The 15,407-nt window shown below is 47.5% G+C and overlaps 1 protein-coding gene across 1 annotated transcript in view; it reads right to left on the reverse strand.

The window, feature by feature from the left end:
• Positions 1-15,407, reverse strand: part of LOC135897769 (sodium- and chloride-dependent GABA transporter 1-like) — a 101,484-nt gene that overhangs the window by 11,227 nt on the left and 74,850 nt on the right. The window contains exons 12-13 of the mRNA XM_065426480.2: positions 13,526-13,625; positions 12,523-12,623 (exon numbers count right to left, since the gene is read on the reverse strand). Coding sequence (XP_065282552.2) covers positions 12,523-12,623; positions 13,526-13,625 — 201 coding nt within the window. The remainder of the gene's footprint in view (positions 1-12,522; positions 12,624-13,525; positions 13,626-15,407) is intronic.

Here is a 15,407-nt window from a genome sequence, read left to right on the forward strand (position 1 = left end):
TTGTGAATGAAATGTTACAAATGCAGTTTTTGATGGGCTAATGCGCAGATAGTTATTCTTGCACCAAATGCTGGTATTATTTAAATCATCATTGAGCTTTCTTGCAAGACCGTGATGTTTTTGTGAGATGAGTATATAGTTGTATCATCAGTGTGCCGAAGTGTAAGCAGTCAGCGTGGCGAAGTGTTAGAGGCAAGCCTGATAAATAATAAAAAAAATGCAAAGGGCTTAAAGTATATCCCTGATGTACTCCTTGGTTAGTAATCTTGGCACCGGAAATGCTACCATCGACAGCGACAACCTGCAACCTGCTTTTTAAGTAACTTTTTATAAGATTCAAAGCTGGACCAGTAATTCCGTCAGTCCCGAGTTTATGAAAGAGAATGGTGTGATTAATAGTGTCAAAAGCTTTAGCAAGGTCAGCAAAAACTGCACCAAATAGCAATCCATCATCAATAGCAAGTTAAATTTTGTCCGCGAAATTATTGAGTGCCAGTACGGTTGACAACGCTGAACGGAAGCCAAACTCATGGGGAGAGAGTAAGTCGAACTTTAGATGTGGCATTAAGCGTTGGTACAGAAGCTTTTCGATTACTCTGCTTAAGAAATGGAAGTATGCAGATTGGGCGGTAGTTATTTGTACGTTCGCGCTCACCTTTCTTGAAAACGGGAGTTATCTTTCCGTTTTTTAGGGAGTTTGGAAACGCACCGTTCCTAAGCATTTTATTGATGATGTTTGCAAGAACTGGCGAAACTGTGTCATTAATTAAGTTTATTCTTGAGTGGTGAATGGAATCAAAACCCACCCCTGTTGTTTTAGGTGATGATATGACAGAATGAACTTCTCCACTAGAAACTGGGTATAAGTAAAAAGAATGGGGGCAGCGGGACAACTGGGGAAATGATAGAGGACGTTGAGTGCTTTAGGTGTAAGTAAAATTATCATTAAAAACGTTGGAAATATAATTTGGTTCAATATAAGTGTTCAATGCAATTGTCAATTTAGATAATCGCGCGTGGGAATTGTTTTTGTTCAGAAACTCTATTTATTTATTTATTCAAAATACCTTACAGGCCCGAAGAATGGGCATTGGGTAAGGGGGGGGGGGGGAAATTGACACAGTATAAAGAGCAGCAAACAATTATACAAAATTATACAATTATACAATGCTTTGTTAATAAAAACACAACGAAGAGTCAATTGAGCTCCCAGTTTCGTTTAGTGTTACTGCCATTGAGCAATATGCGCTTTTGAAAGCAGTCACGTTTTGCATGTTTCAACTCTGCCCCAAGAGTATTCGAATATTTCTTAAAGCGAATCAGTAGCGATGTGTTGAACGGATGAGATTTTAGTTTTTATGTACATTCTGTCTTTCTTTAGAAATTGACCGCAACAACCCATTTGCGATCCCCGGATTTCTTCTCGCACTAAACCAATGAGTCATTGTGATGGACGATGTACTCTGTTTTATGGACTTTGTTATCAGACTAGAAAATAAGTTGTAAGCTTGCTCAGGAAATTCAGCTTCTGTGACATTAATCCAGTTTAATTCGCTAACTAATGAAACAAACAATTCTGTGCTGAAAACAGATTTAGTATATTGTTTGTCAGTTGACAGGGACGAAGGAGCCGATCCTAACCTGAGAAAAATCGGATAATCGTCGCTAAACTGATAGTCTATAAGTTAACAGGCTATTTTTTTTATTTACCTGCGGCACATAGTCCGAATTTACTAATCGATGTGGATTGCTCCAAGGGGTGGATTTTATTGCGCGCAATGATATGCGCGAACTTTAGACGGCACAGTAAGACCAACAAGGCATAGCCATTCTAAAGTTTGCGCTCGTTGTTCTAAGCAAGAATGAACTAACTAACCAAGCAATGCACTTTATTAAGGCGGACATTACTTGCTCAAGAAATCAAGTGCCCTGTTTCGCTTTCTCTCCACAACAAAACCGCCTTTTTGTGCATCAAACCTCATAGGTAACATCGACATCAATGCATATCGCGACACGTTTTGATAGCGCATATCTCGTAACAGGTTGTCATTCTCAGAACCCGTTCGAAGTGGATATGCCTCGCGAGCTTGCCTTCTACAATTCGTAAATCATGATACGAGCGGCAATGTAATTAGCTTAAAACCTCTAATAATTAGCGAAATTTCGGAACTGGATCGATTACTGCCATCGGTGTCTCGCTCAAGCAGTGTCTGTCTGCGAGAGTAATCTATAGCTCAGGGAGTGGAACTGAGCCACGTGCTGCGGGTGACATACAAAAATATTGGTAACTCTAAGAAAATGTAGACACTGTATCTATCTTGTACACACACTCAAAGCTACCAACGTCAGTGGATGAGAGAACGGCCGTCACAGTAGCCTAGCGGTAAGACACTGCATGAGGATGGCGGGGAATAATTGGACTCCCATTTGCAGTCTGGTACTTTTCTTTTCTGTCCGCGTTTGTTTTTATTTTGCTATCCGTCGCCGCATTTAAATTTACATGACAGCAAATTTCCGGAATGGCTTCCCTCTCTTCGTTGTCTGTTTGCTTCAGATGGCTGTAACTGACAAGAAGCCATGCTCCCGGCATCCCTTTTTTCTTTAGTACATATTTCACAGCATGTATTACATGGTCATATTAATTAATTTATTTATTTATCCTTACTTATTTAGTTTTATTTATTTATACTCCAACGTTAACGAGACGGCACGGTTCAGAGCCCTATGATCGCAGCGCACAAATGGGTGGACAAGGAAATGCTTTCAATATTTCACTGGTTGTTTTATGAAGCGGCAAGTTCCGAGGATTCCGCAGACAGTGGACTCTTATCGGTGGGTGGACTTTTCACCATTTTGTGACTCCTCGAATCTCTGACCACGCCGCGAGAGCGCCAAGCCTAACGGGCTACGCCTACTTAGGCGCGGCAGCGCGGGAAGGCGTAGGCCTAACCCCCCGCCGGCGCGGGCGACCGGCGTTCCAAGCGAACTACTGACCAACAGAAACCATGCCCGGGGCCATACTCGTCGAGGGGATGGAAATCGCCCCGGAGGAGCTCGATGAAGCGGGATGGACGACCGCCCTCGGCAGCAAACGAAAACAACCAACGAGTACGCCGTCATATGGCGGGCAACGTGTCACCAAGAATATGCCGGCTGGCAGCCGCACGGCCAACTCGCCGGCCAAAAGGTTCATGAAGCAGGTAACGGCAGCCTCGAGGCTACCGAAATTACCCAAGGACCAAATCAAGATCATCGTGCGCCCCAAAGGAGGCCTTGACGTTTCCAAAACGGATATCATACTCCTCGCCCAAGCCCTGGCCATGGCGGCGGCTTTGACGGAACAGCAGACTGCCGAGGACACCGTGTGCCCAAACAAGATGCAGAACATTTTGGTTATCTCTACCCCTCACGATCAAAACGCGAAGGCGTATGCTAGAATCAGCAAGATACATACCAAGCTCGGCGCCTTTGAGGTGTCAGCCTACATTTCTGCCCCTGATGACACGTGCAAAGGTGTAATAAGAAACATCGACCCTTCATTTGACGAAGGAGCCCTTAGGAGGATGATTCTGAACCCAAGAAACCCTACGGCATTGGAAGTCAGAAGAATTAAGAACACACAAGTAGTTGTTATACTGTTCGACGGCATGCGAGTGCCCAACACGGTCATGTGTGGAGCCGCCCTCGTTCCATGCTTTCTGTACAAACGGCAGATGGATGTATGCTACGCGTGTGGCCACGTGGGTCACCGAGCCGACGTGTGCCCCAGTAGCGAAGAGGAAAAGAAGAAGTGCCACGGCTGTGGGAAAATGAAGTCATCAGAGTCACAAGAGGAGGAACACCAATGCACGCCCAAATGTGAAGCATGCGGCGGCCCCCATATCACCGGGGATAGAACATGCAAACAACGCTACCAGATCCCATACATCGTTAGGCGTCGGCGTCGAAGGCGACGACAAATGTTGCGAAAAGCACAGATGGCCAGCGGCGATGACATCAGCATCTCCTACGCAAAGAACTCGGCGACACCTGCGGCAGCATATGGTGGCTCCAACCTGCAATCCCGCTCACAATCGAGGGGGCGCTCTCGCTCCAGGAGGCGAACCGGCTCAGGGAAAGGCGGGAATTCCAGCGCATCCAGGTCGAGATCCCGGTCCCGGTCTCGCTCCCAGCCCGCGAAACGGGCCACATGGGCCGACAAGGTCAAGGGCTCCGGCACAGCACCGTCGATGGGAAAGAAGACTACGACGGCCAAAAGAGCAAGCGGTGAGGCACAGTCAGAGCAAGTGAATGATCCGCGAATCCAATCACTTGAGGCGGAAAATCAACAGCTCAGGCGCGAACTTGCAGAGCTTAAAGAAGCCTTAAATAGCATTAGAGGGCAAATCTCGAACCACGATGAGGACAAAATTAAAGATCTAGGCCCACTTGCTGGTAAATCCAAGCGTAAAGCTCCCAACCCAGAACCGGTGAGCGAGACAGAAGAGGAGGATGAGATGGCTGAGCCGAGCGAAGCCATAGCTACCGCCGCCGATCCTCCTGCCAAAATAAACAGCAGAGGCAAGCTAGCTGCCATAGAAAAGACCCTAGGACGCATGATGGAAATGCTCTCCGGGATGGAGACGAGATTAACTCAACTAGAGAGACCCAAGGTCCAAGCCAAAGGCAGGCTTACGGTGTCGACAGTGCAGAATCAGGCAAACCCGAATCCCGAAAGTGGGGCTAAAGGGCTAATTCATCATACTCAGTAAGCAAAATGGCGAACGCAAACAGCACGAATATGAAAATCTGGCAGTGGAACTGCGCAAGCTTCCAGAGGCGCAAGGCCCCACTAGGACAGTTTATCAGGTCTATTGCAGACAAGCCGCAAGTTATATTGTTACAGGAAACGCTATGTAAAGCTGAAATTTCCCTCTCGGGGTACCGCACAGTAGCATACAGGAGAGAAAAGGGCAGAGGTATCGCTACCCTAATCAGAAAAAACATCTCGTTCGTTGAGCACGAGGTCCGCGCGTACAAAGCGGGCCTCGAGGCCCAGTTAATAGAGATCGTACCCAACAGAACAATCAATTCTAAAATTTTCATCCTCAACGTGTACAGCGCACCATCGGATAGGAAAAGAGACTTTAAAGCATTACTAGGCACCACGTCTAGGGCGGCGAGAAACGCGCCTCTCGTTGTCGCGGGTGACTTTAACGCACCCAATACGGAATGGGGGTACAGTTACAAAAGTGCAAAAGGGACAAACTTGGCCTTCAACGCTGCAGAGCTCGGCTTAATACTCGTCACAGACCCGAGGCTCCCCACCAGATCCGGTAATTCGGTCAGTCGAGATACGACTCCCGATCTCACCTTCCTCCGAGGTATCGAGGGCACGTGGGACAACCTCCAGGAGGGGCTAGGCAGTGACCATTACATACTTGAAATTATGTTGCGTGTCAAACCCAGACCACCCGCGAGATATGAGTATGTGGACTGGGACCTGTTTCGAAAAATCCGAAATGAAACAGTCCCGCCAGACGAAACTTATGCAGATCTGCTAGATAATCTGAACAAGGCGGTTAAAGGAGCAACCAAAGAAATCATTACGGATGTTGAAGTTCCTAAAATGGACTCGAGACTTGCTCACCTTCTGGAGGCTAAACACGCCCTCTCAGCCAGGTGGAAGACCCAAAAGCTTAATCGTAGACTCAGATCGAAAATCGCGCTTCTTAACAAGGAGATTGAAACCTATTCGGCCCAGCTCGCCCGGCAGCAATGGGACGAGACGTGTACCGAAACGGACGGGCGTATGCGAAGAGGTAGCAAATGGAGCTTACTTAAAAGTCTCCTCAACGATAAACAATCTAAAGACACTCTTAGCCTTGCAACGGATAGGCTCATTAAAAAGCAAACCGCAATCGGTCTCACCGACAGGGAATTAGCCAACAACTTAGCACGTACTTATCTCCCCCTCGCCGAAGACGCGGATCGCCCAGTAGAGCGTTTGAACTACATGGGACTGTCGGCACCTGATCTAGACGAACCTTTCACCGTGTCAGAGATCAGACACGTTCTCTTCAATCTAAATGGCAGATCAGCCCCGGGACCAGATGGAATCACGAACAAACTCCTTAGGAACCTAGACGATAGGGCAATCGAGATAGTCACGGCCAAAATAAATGAGGTATGGAAAAGTGGACAGGTCCCGATAGACTGGCGTACCGCAAAAGTGGTACTCATACCCAAACCAGGAAAACCTCCACATATATATAATCTGCGGCCTATTTCCCTTACATCATGCATCGCCAAGGTTGCGGAGCACGCGATACATAACAGGATCACTGAACATATTGAAAACAAGGAGCTATTTAGACACAATCTAATCGGCTTTAGACAGGCGTTGTCCACGCAGGACGCTATGCTTTTGCTTAAGAAAGCAATCTTTAATAACCCTACTCGCGACGTGATAGGGATCCTCGCACTGGACCTCTCCAAGGCTTTCGACAGGGTCGCGCATAAACACATCCTGACAGAGATTTCGTCTCTCAACCTGGGCCAGCGGTTTCATGATTACACCAGATCCTTCCTCGCTGATCGCAAGGCACACCTTCGACTAGGCATGGTCACGGGAGGACCCTACGAACTAGGCACCTGCGGCACCCCGCAGGGCTCAGTCCTCTCCCCACTCTTATTTAATATAGCCATGCACAAACTCTCCACTCGCCTCGCTGCAATTCCGAACGTGGGTCACGCCATTTATGCGGACGATATTACGATCTGGGCGCCGGGCGGATCGCTAGCCATGCTCGAACAGTCGTTACAAAGCGCGTTGGAGGCTACCGAAGATTTTCTTTCAAACACAGGCCTTGAACTCTCCCCCGCTAAATCAGAGCTATTGTTATACCGCCAGTCCAGACAGGGGGTCAGAAATCTTGCGCCTCTGGAAACTCTGCCGGTAGAAATTCGAGCTAAAAATGGGCATCCCATACCGAGGAAGGACTCGGTCAAGATACTAGGTCTCCTCATTGATGCCAAGGGCTGTAACTCGACGGCCCTCAACAGGGTCACTGGACAGGCTAGTAATGTCCTAAGACTTGTAGCCCGCGTCTCAAATCGAAGAGGCGGTCTTAAAGAGGATAATTTGCTCAGAGCTTATCAGGCATTCTTCCTGAGTCATGTCACCTACATCGCGCCGTACCTTAATTGGGGTAAAGCGGAAAAGGCCAAGCTCGACTCCCTAATCAGAACCGGCCTCAAGCGCGTGCTCGGCCTTCCGCAGTCCACAAGCACTGAGAAGCTGCTGGAGCTAGGACTCCATAACACCATCGATGAGCTAATAGAAGCTCACACAGCGGCTCAGATAATGAGACTTTCATCCACTAAGCCAGGGATTAAGATTTTAGAAGAAGCAGGAATCCAACCCAGACATGAACCGGCGACCAAAGTTAGCTTGAACCGGGAAACCACAGCTCACATCATGGTTGACCCCGTCCCGCGAAACATCCACCCAGTGCATAACCAAGGCAGAAGATTCGCGAGAGCCAAGTCCATCCTTAAAAGGATCAATCAGCAGAAGCTAGATGCCCTCTTTGTCGATGCTGCCAGATATGACAGTGGGGATAAGTTCGCTGTCACGGTGGTAGACGTGGGGGGCAACCTGGTCAATGCAGCCTCTGTTTATACTAAGTTTGCCCATGTGGCGGAGGAAGCGGCGATCGCTCTGGCTTTTCACAGCTCAAAAGTTCCCGCTATCATCTTCTCGGACTCGCGCACCGCGGTTAGATCGTTCTCGTCCGCCCTCATATCTGAACAGGCGTACAGTATTGTGATCAAAGCACTACAAAGGACTAGGGAGAGTACCGAAGGAGGATACCAAATCTCGTGGTTCCCAGCCCATCTAGACAGCTCAATTAACCCGCTTGGATGTAATCCTAACGAGCAGGCCCACCGGAGAGCGCGCGATTTCACGCACCGCGCTGTCGCGGGTAGCCAGGCTTGGAACGAGGTCAACATCCACAAAGATCCATTAAGTACATTCCACGAAATTGTTTCTCATTATCGACTAGGCAGGAGGACATTTCCACCCCCTCACCCCAAATTGAATAAACCTCAGGCTACCACACTAAGACTCCTGCAAACCCGTACATATCCCACTCCTCGGTCTCTTCACAGGATAGATCCTGAACACTCACAGTCGTGCCCCAAATGTGGTCATGACTCATGCTCCTTTGACCACATGCTCTGGCTGTGCCCAGCCCTTAACGCCTCTCCACCCATCACGAAAGAACAATGGCAGGACTCTCTCAAGAGCAGCAACTTCAACATTCAACTCCAGGCTGTCCAGAGGGCCCACGACATTGCCGCGGGACTTGATCTCCCGGTTCCATCGTGGGCGGAGCCACCGACTTGATCTTCGGGAGCCTTCGGTTTGGCTCCCCGAGGTCTCAGTCCCTCAGGACTCAAATAAAGTTCTTGTCATGTCATGTATGACACGAAAAAATATTATAACGTCACAAGTTGCAAGTTAAAAAAATATTACACTGCTGAATCCGACATTTCGAAAAATGCGCTATTAGCTTGTTCTTTATTTAATAATACCGAAGTTCGTTATAACTAGTCTTGACAATACAGTTGCATGGAACCCCAAAAAGATAATAGTGCGACCTGCTCCACATTGCTGGCAGACAACGTGCTGTTAGTCGTTTATACAGTACACAGTACACCTTCTCTCAAGTTAGCTGGAGAAGCCTGTATTATATCCTTCCTCGTTTTGTTCCGTTCAATCTTCTAATCCAGCCTATGCGGCCAGCAGTTTGTTTTAGGTAACCTTGGTCATATTTGGTCTTATAGCTTCCTTCAATGACATTCCTCAACTGGAAATTTTAATTTAGTTTGAGCCTGACTCACGCATTTCCCTTCTTGCCTTTAGTTTTTAATTTTGCTGCAAAAAAAAACATTATATCAATAATTCCAAATGACAATGGTGCGTTTTCTTACAGACTTCTCGTTTTTATTCATTTATTTATTTTTTCTTGCCGACGAAACAAGCTTTTAGTAAGCTGAAATAATTCGTTTCGTGCGTGGCCGGGATTAGTAAGCCCGACGGAGTAAGCTAGGCGCAGTTTACCCGCCGTGGTTGCTCAGTGGATGTGGTGTTGGGCTGCTGAGCACGAGGTCGCAGGATTGAATCCCGGCCACGGCGGCCGCATTTCGATGGGGGCGAAATGTGAAAACACCCGTGTACTTAGATTTAGGTGCACGTTAAAGAACCCCAAGTGGTCGAAATTTCCGGAGTCCTCCACTACGGCGTGCTTCATAATCAGAAAGTGGTTTTGGCACGTAAAACACCATAATTTCATTTAATTAAGCTAGGCGCAGTTTACGAAGTGCTTACGAAAAGCTATACCGATACGCATCATGTTCGTATGTGTGAATCTGAGCCAATCCTGAGGCTGGACATTATGTTAGTGATGGCGGCCGTCAAATGGCAAGGTTCACATTCGAACGAGAAAAAAATAAGCTGTGAATTTGGTCCCCGATTCAGTAACAACACTACGCTGCCTACGCTGATCGATTTTGAATTGGTTACCTCCGAAATTCTCACGATTGCCACGCCGAAAAGTCTCACTGATCTGCATCGTAAGCGTGCAGCTTAAGTGCGTACTGCACATGCTCAGTGACAAGCGGGCAACGATAACAGGTGACCAGAGCCGTTTGCTGATATCTTTCGCGAGATGAGTTTCCAGCATAAATGAGCAAAGGAAACTCTGCGGCTAGTGAGAGCTGGAGCTGCACAAGTATGTACTCCGAGCCAGCGTGACAACCATTGTTAATGCAAGCGTTTGCCTAAACTTCGTCCTTCTTGCTTCAAACCACTTTGTAACTTTGGACATTGATCGTTTTCTTTTTTTACGTTTATATTACGGTATAAATGCAACAACTCCCAATAAGTATGCACATGCGCTTATTGCCCCTTCGCCCGTTCAGAAAACACAAATCATTATTTAAAATTTTAGAAATAAATAAAGCCCAATAAATAGCGTCACACTACGTCTGAAGCGAGAACATCGGAAAAATACGTGTACCACTCATTCCGATGCTACAGGCGAACGATTTCAGGGCCAGAGTTCCCACTAACAAGATTTGTTGGGGAGTTCTACAATTCTCGACATGAAAGTTCCATCGTGCGAATAATCTTAAGCAGAGCCGACCACGGGTACGGAGAAGGACCCGCACAGAGGTGTAGGTCGTCGCACTTCTTCCGCCCCCAGAAATGGCGCAGCTTCTTTTTTTACGTTCAGTAGATAGCAAACTGGCGCGTGATTTCCAGAAGCCTTGAAGAATTAATTCGTTCGTTACCCCTTGCTTCGATGACGGGAATACATGCTTGACGCCTTTGTTTCGTCACCAAATGGCCACATCCATGAAGCGGAAAAGCTTATTAAATTTCTTGGCGCAGGTGTCCTTGTACAAATTCTGCGAGCAATTTTCTTTTTACGTTTGTGTGGTGTCACTCGGCGGAATAAAGCGTTGGCACACATTTTCCCGTTTATCATGCTGCCAACCCGTCACTGTAAACGCATACTCCCGCCTTTCTTTCCCATCCTGGAATAAATAAAAGGACAAAATGTCTGTCACGCGTGTTTTTACTTTATCATTTTACTTTAAATGAGTTGGAAGACGTAGGAACACATGACTGTGTTGAAGAGACATTTACGTGAAATGCGGCGGGACACGTTTCTTGTGATGTACTTGCGCTTCTTGTTTCTCTCGTTTCAGCATTGACCTAATGGATGAAGAATATTAAGAAAGTGTTGAGCCCCGGACTTGTTGAGCCCCGGAGTTTTTTGTTGGCCTTAGTTAAGAATCCAACTGGCTTCTAAGCTTCGAAGGACCTCTTTTTTGAACATTCTGAGGGGCAGTGTAGACGCTCGCTTATGTCGCTTTAGATAATTTTGAACATATAAACTCAAAAGTATAAGTAAATATATCCTGGTGTACCTTCAAGTTACGTGCAGGTGGCACTATATGTCCAGCGTTTACTATTTTTTTGCCACCGGTATTTTGAAAAAAGAATCGGTACAATGAGTATAAGACACATTTCTGAATCATCACTGGTGACGAGAAATGAATGTGTAGTGCATTTTAAACGCCTCCCTCCCCCCACCCCCAAATTGCGCCGAAGTCTACGATTATGACTGATGGCAACGAAACGTCCTGTGATTTTACTCCTGTATGAACGCGTGTTACGTTCACACAGGTTCAGACAAATTTGATAAAGTGACTCTTCATCCACTTACACGAAGGCGTGGCTCTGATCGAAGAAGCAGTATTGATGTTCGTAAGAGATCAATCAGCAATAAAAGCTGACTGTAATAAGCATTTTGTCACTAGAATTTCATTATGGCACTGGAGGCTAAATGAGCAAACAGTGAACCCCCTTCTAGATGATTAATTTTGTTGTCAGAATTGCTTATTGCGAACAATGCAGCGTCAGAAACAGACAACTAAAGAGTTTCGTGTTGTTATCGCGATGAAGATAAGGTAAAATAAACGTACACGCACGAAAAATGCCCCCGGCAATGTTAGCGGTCTCACATAGGCCCTGTTCTGTCTTCATCTGCCTGGTATAAATCATGGTAATACGATACTCAATTTACATCGAGTCTCGTTCATTTCTATGTCGAAATTCAACTTTCTCGCGTCCGGGGGAGCACAGTTTTTGGAGGCGAAAGCCTTGCGTAAAGGAATACCTTGCGCCACGACCTGTATTGGTCACTGTAAGCGTGAATGCGGGAGCACATGGCTTCCACTGCTATCAGAGGCGCCTAACTGCACCGATACTGAATGCTGCAATAATGAAAGCGCCCATTTTCTTTTTCCGCTGACTCCTGTCAAAGTACCAGCAGCCGCTGCGTGCAAAAATTAGCTTGGTGAAGTTGCAGATACCAGCACTCTTCTTGGATTAAAGCAAGTACTCAAGCCTCCTCATCAGCCAGTTATCTGTCATGCAGTTGGAATACTATGCAATTGCGCCTGGTTGTTCCAGGCGTACGCTGCACCATACTCGTTCGCGTAACTCACCGCAGTAGCTTAGTGGCTATGTCTATGTTCTAGGTCACGGGTTCGATTCCCGCCTCGGCGCGGCTGCTTTTCAATGCGGGCGAAACGCGAAGATCTCTCTGCGCTTAGATTTAGATGCGCGTTAAAGAACTCCGGGTGGTCAAAAATTAATGTGAAGTCCCTCTCTTCCCTCCCAACTTTACGTCTCATAACCAGATCGTCGTTTTGGCCGCGTATAAGACTCGAGAATTCTGTTTTAATTCGTTCGCTTAAGACAAGGAATGTCGGGACATGTTCTTTCGTGGAGCTCCGCTCGTTTCAGCACACAACCATGATGATGAAGATCAGTAGCGTCATGCATACTCACGATTACAGTGATCAAGGCAGCAGTACAAACACTTCGCCGTTAAAAGAAAAAAAATTTAATAAGCACCAAACTGAAGATGAAAAAGCGAGACTAATCGTTGTGGCACTCACTGCGAGCACTAGTGGACACACGTATCGCCAGCAGAACGGGAGGAACCATGGCGGATGCTTCTCAAACATGAAGTAGATGTCGTTCCGCAGCCGGTCGCAGCCTGAGGAGCGGAGGAGCGCCGTGAATGTGGTCGCCTCCTTCCCGAGTGAGCACGCTTACACATAAGCGCGGATAAGAAAATGCCGTTGCTTGTGCTCTCTCTCTTTCTCTACCCTCTTTCCTTCTTTTCTTCTCTATATTCTCGCCTCTAGTGCATGCAGGGTAGCGAACCGTACGTGCTGCGTCTGGTTAACTTCCCTGTCTTTCCTCTGTGTCTCTCTCTCTCTCTCGCAGCGACATTCCTCGTTAAACCGCTCCTAACCACTCCAAGCCTCCATCTTCCCGCGAACTTGTCTCCTGTTTGGATGACTGCCTCGGAAATGAGCTATGAATGTGACCGAAGATCGTCCACCGGTCTCTGGCTCCTTTTCTACCACACGTGAACGGTCACGTTCGCGTGCGGCCACGTTCGGCTAGTCGTGGCACGTGCTGTGGCCACCCACACTGCACGCCGTAAGTTGGAAAGCCCTCTAAGAACACTTCCTTCGAAGAGTCTTAAAGCATTTATTCTACGCTCAAATTTCACAATATATCCTCTTACGAGATGAGTGGAGGACACTGGTCTAAAGGATGTGGGAATAACTTGAAGAAAGTCCCACATCATTCTACGTAAAAAGTGACACCAGACCACACTGACTGTCCTCAACAGTTAGTGACAAAGAAATAACCTTCTTGATAAAGAAGGTACGAATCATGTTGCGTAAGTAGGTACATCAATAACAGCCATTTGTTCTTCTTTCATCCTGCTACTCGGTGCTGTGGCGTCGCAATCTCTCGTAGCGGTTTCGCATTGGAGCACAATTTCATCGCCATTGCATATTTTGCAAAAAAAAAAAGAAATGCGCCAGGTCACTTTATACGTCACAGGGGCACTTCATTCACCGTTGTGTGCGCAACCCTCACCATATCCATAGGCGATGGAAAGAACCTCGGCGATGCCCATCCACGGTATCAGGTCTCCGTACACGATGCCATCGAACAGCTCGATCAAGTAGAGGCCTCCCTGCAGACGAGCAAGCCGTGCGTAAAGCTCGCGAACTGGTGGCGGATTGGTTCAACCCGGTCAATATTCATCAATATATATATACGCCTCAAACCTCAAACCAAAAGCCCAGCACGTGACAAAATTTCGCTCCGTGCCCTGTAGCGGGCGCGAACTCATTATGGGGCGAATGATTGAATTCTGACCCAAAATTGAACAAGCTGGCAGGGATTCATGGACATTTATCATGCAGGTGATATCACGCAGGCGAGCGCGCGTCTCCTCCCCTGACCCGGCCGTGGCTGCGCGTGGATTCCCGCACGGCTGAGCGTATACACGGGCCGCGCCACGTATATTTAAAGTAATGTGTGGCGGGTGCGAATTCTGGGTGAACCGAGATGCTCGGTAGCTTTACGTGAGCTGTCTTCGCGCGTGCCTAGTGTTTGAGGTAGCGTAAGCGCAAATGTCGGAAACGCTAAAGTTAGAAGCCACCCGAAGCGTTCGAAACCCGGTGCCGGCGCTCTTCGTAGCGCCAGCGTTTGTCACAGCGAGTGTTCGAGGTATAATCGAGTGAGATGTGGTCATATTTGCCTTGCGCGTGCGTGACACCATGATTGTTCATTCATTAGCAAGCGAACGCTCACTGAAATTTATACAGCCGATAACACTGCGAACTTCGTGTATAGTTAACTACTTTGCTATCGCTATCAAGGATTACCCTTTCGGCCGAAACTACGACTTTATTAACAAATATGCTTCGTGTGCCAGACGGGGCCGACCAGTTACTATATATATGAATGAAAAGAGTGCTCCCGATGCCAAATACTAAACAGTTTGTACCTCGCGCATACGACGCGAAGATGATGTCATTTGTTTGAAGCCCTAAAACGTGTTCTGAAACCCCCGAGTTTTTTGCTTTCCAAACAAATTGAACTGCGGTCTCAATGTCAGCAAACTGATATCTCATCCATTCAGTAACTGACACGACTGCTAGGTGACTCAACGCAAACACCCTTCTTGTGACCCTTTTCTACCTATAAACAATTTTCCCTACCCGGCTTTCCAGCTGAGTGAGTCGTTGGCGCGTCGGTGAAGCGAAAACACCGAAGTTGGAGCGGACGGTGCTGACTAAACGAGAGTGGGCGTAGCGGCGATCAGCAGTAGAGGCGTTGGACGCAGCGTTGTATATGCATACTATAGCGGCGCGCGGAAGAGTTTTGGAGTGGTCGTGCAGAATTTGAGAAATTATATCGATGTGCAGGCGTCCAGCGACTATGACAGTGAATAATACCGCGACCGATGCGCAAGCAGCGGAAACGCATTGATCTGTCGACAATTGTACGCCACTTAGACGGGTTCAGGTAACGGCAATTAAAAGGTGGGCTACGTTAGGGTAATGGCCGTCTGAACCATTCTGGCGCCGGGGCGATTGACAGCTACAGAACAGAAGGCGGAACGGTCCATGTAGCCAACTTCTTGGCGAACTACGGCCAGGATCAACGATACTGTTGCCGCGGGCTTCTCCGGCGCCGTTGACTGAGGTGAGGTATGGGTGTAGCAAAGCGGTTTCGAGTTCGCCACGCACAATGCTAGCCATATGTTGTCGTACACGCTGCTTGCTGGCTAGAGTAGTCACTACAGGAAGACGTCACAGCAGTTATTGCGAAGGCACGAGAGCTCATGGACGACGAGTTGGAACTCGGTTACTTCGAAGCGGTGAAATTCCTTTACGACGACGTCAACAGTACAGATGTATAATACGAGTCTTCCGCAATGCATTCGAAAACGTGACCAACTTTGTCA

Source organism: Dermacentor albipictus, chromosome 1 (genome assembly GCF_038994185.2).
Source record: "Dermacentor albipictus isolate Rhodes 1998 colony chromosome 1, USDA_Dalb.pri_finalv2, whole genome shotgun sequence".
NCBI lineage: Eukaryota > Metazoa > Arthropoda > Arachnida > Ixodida > Ixodidae > Dermacentor > Dermacentor albipictus.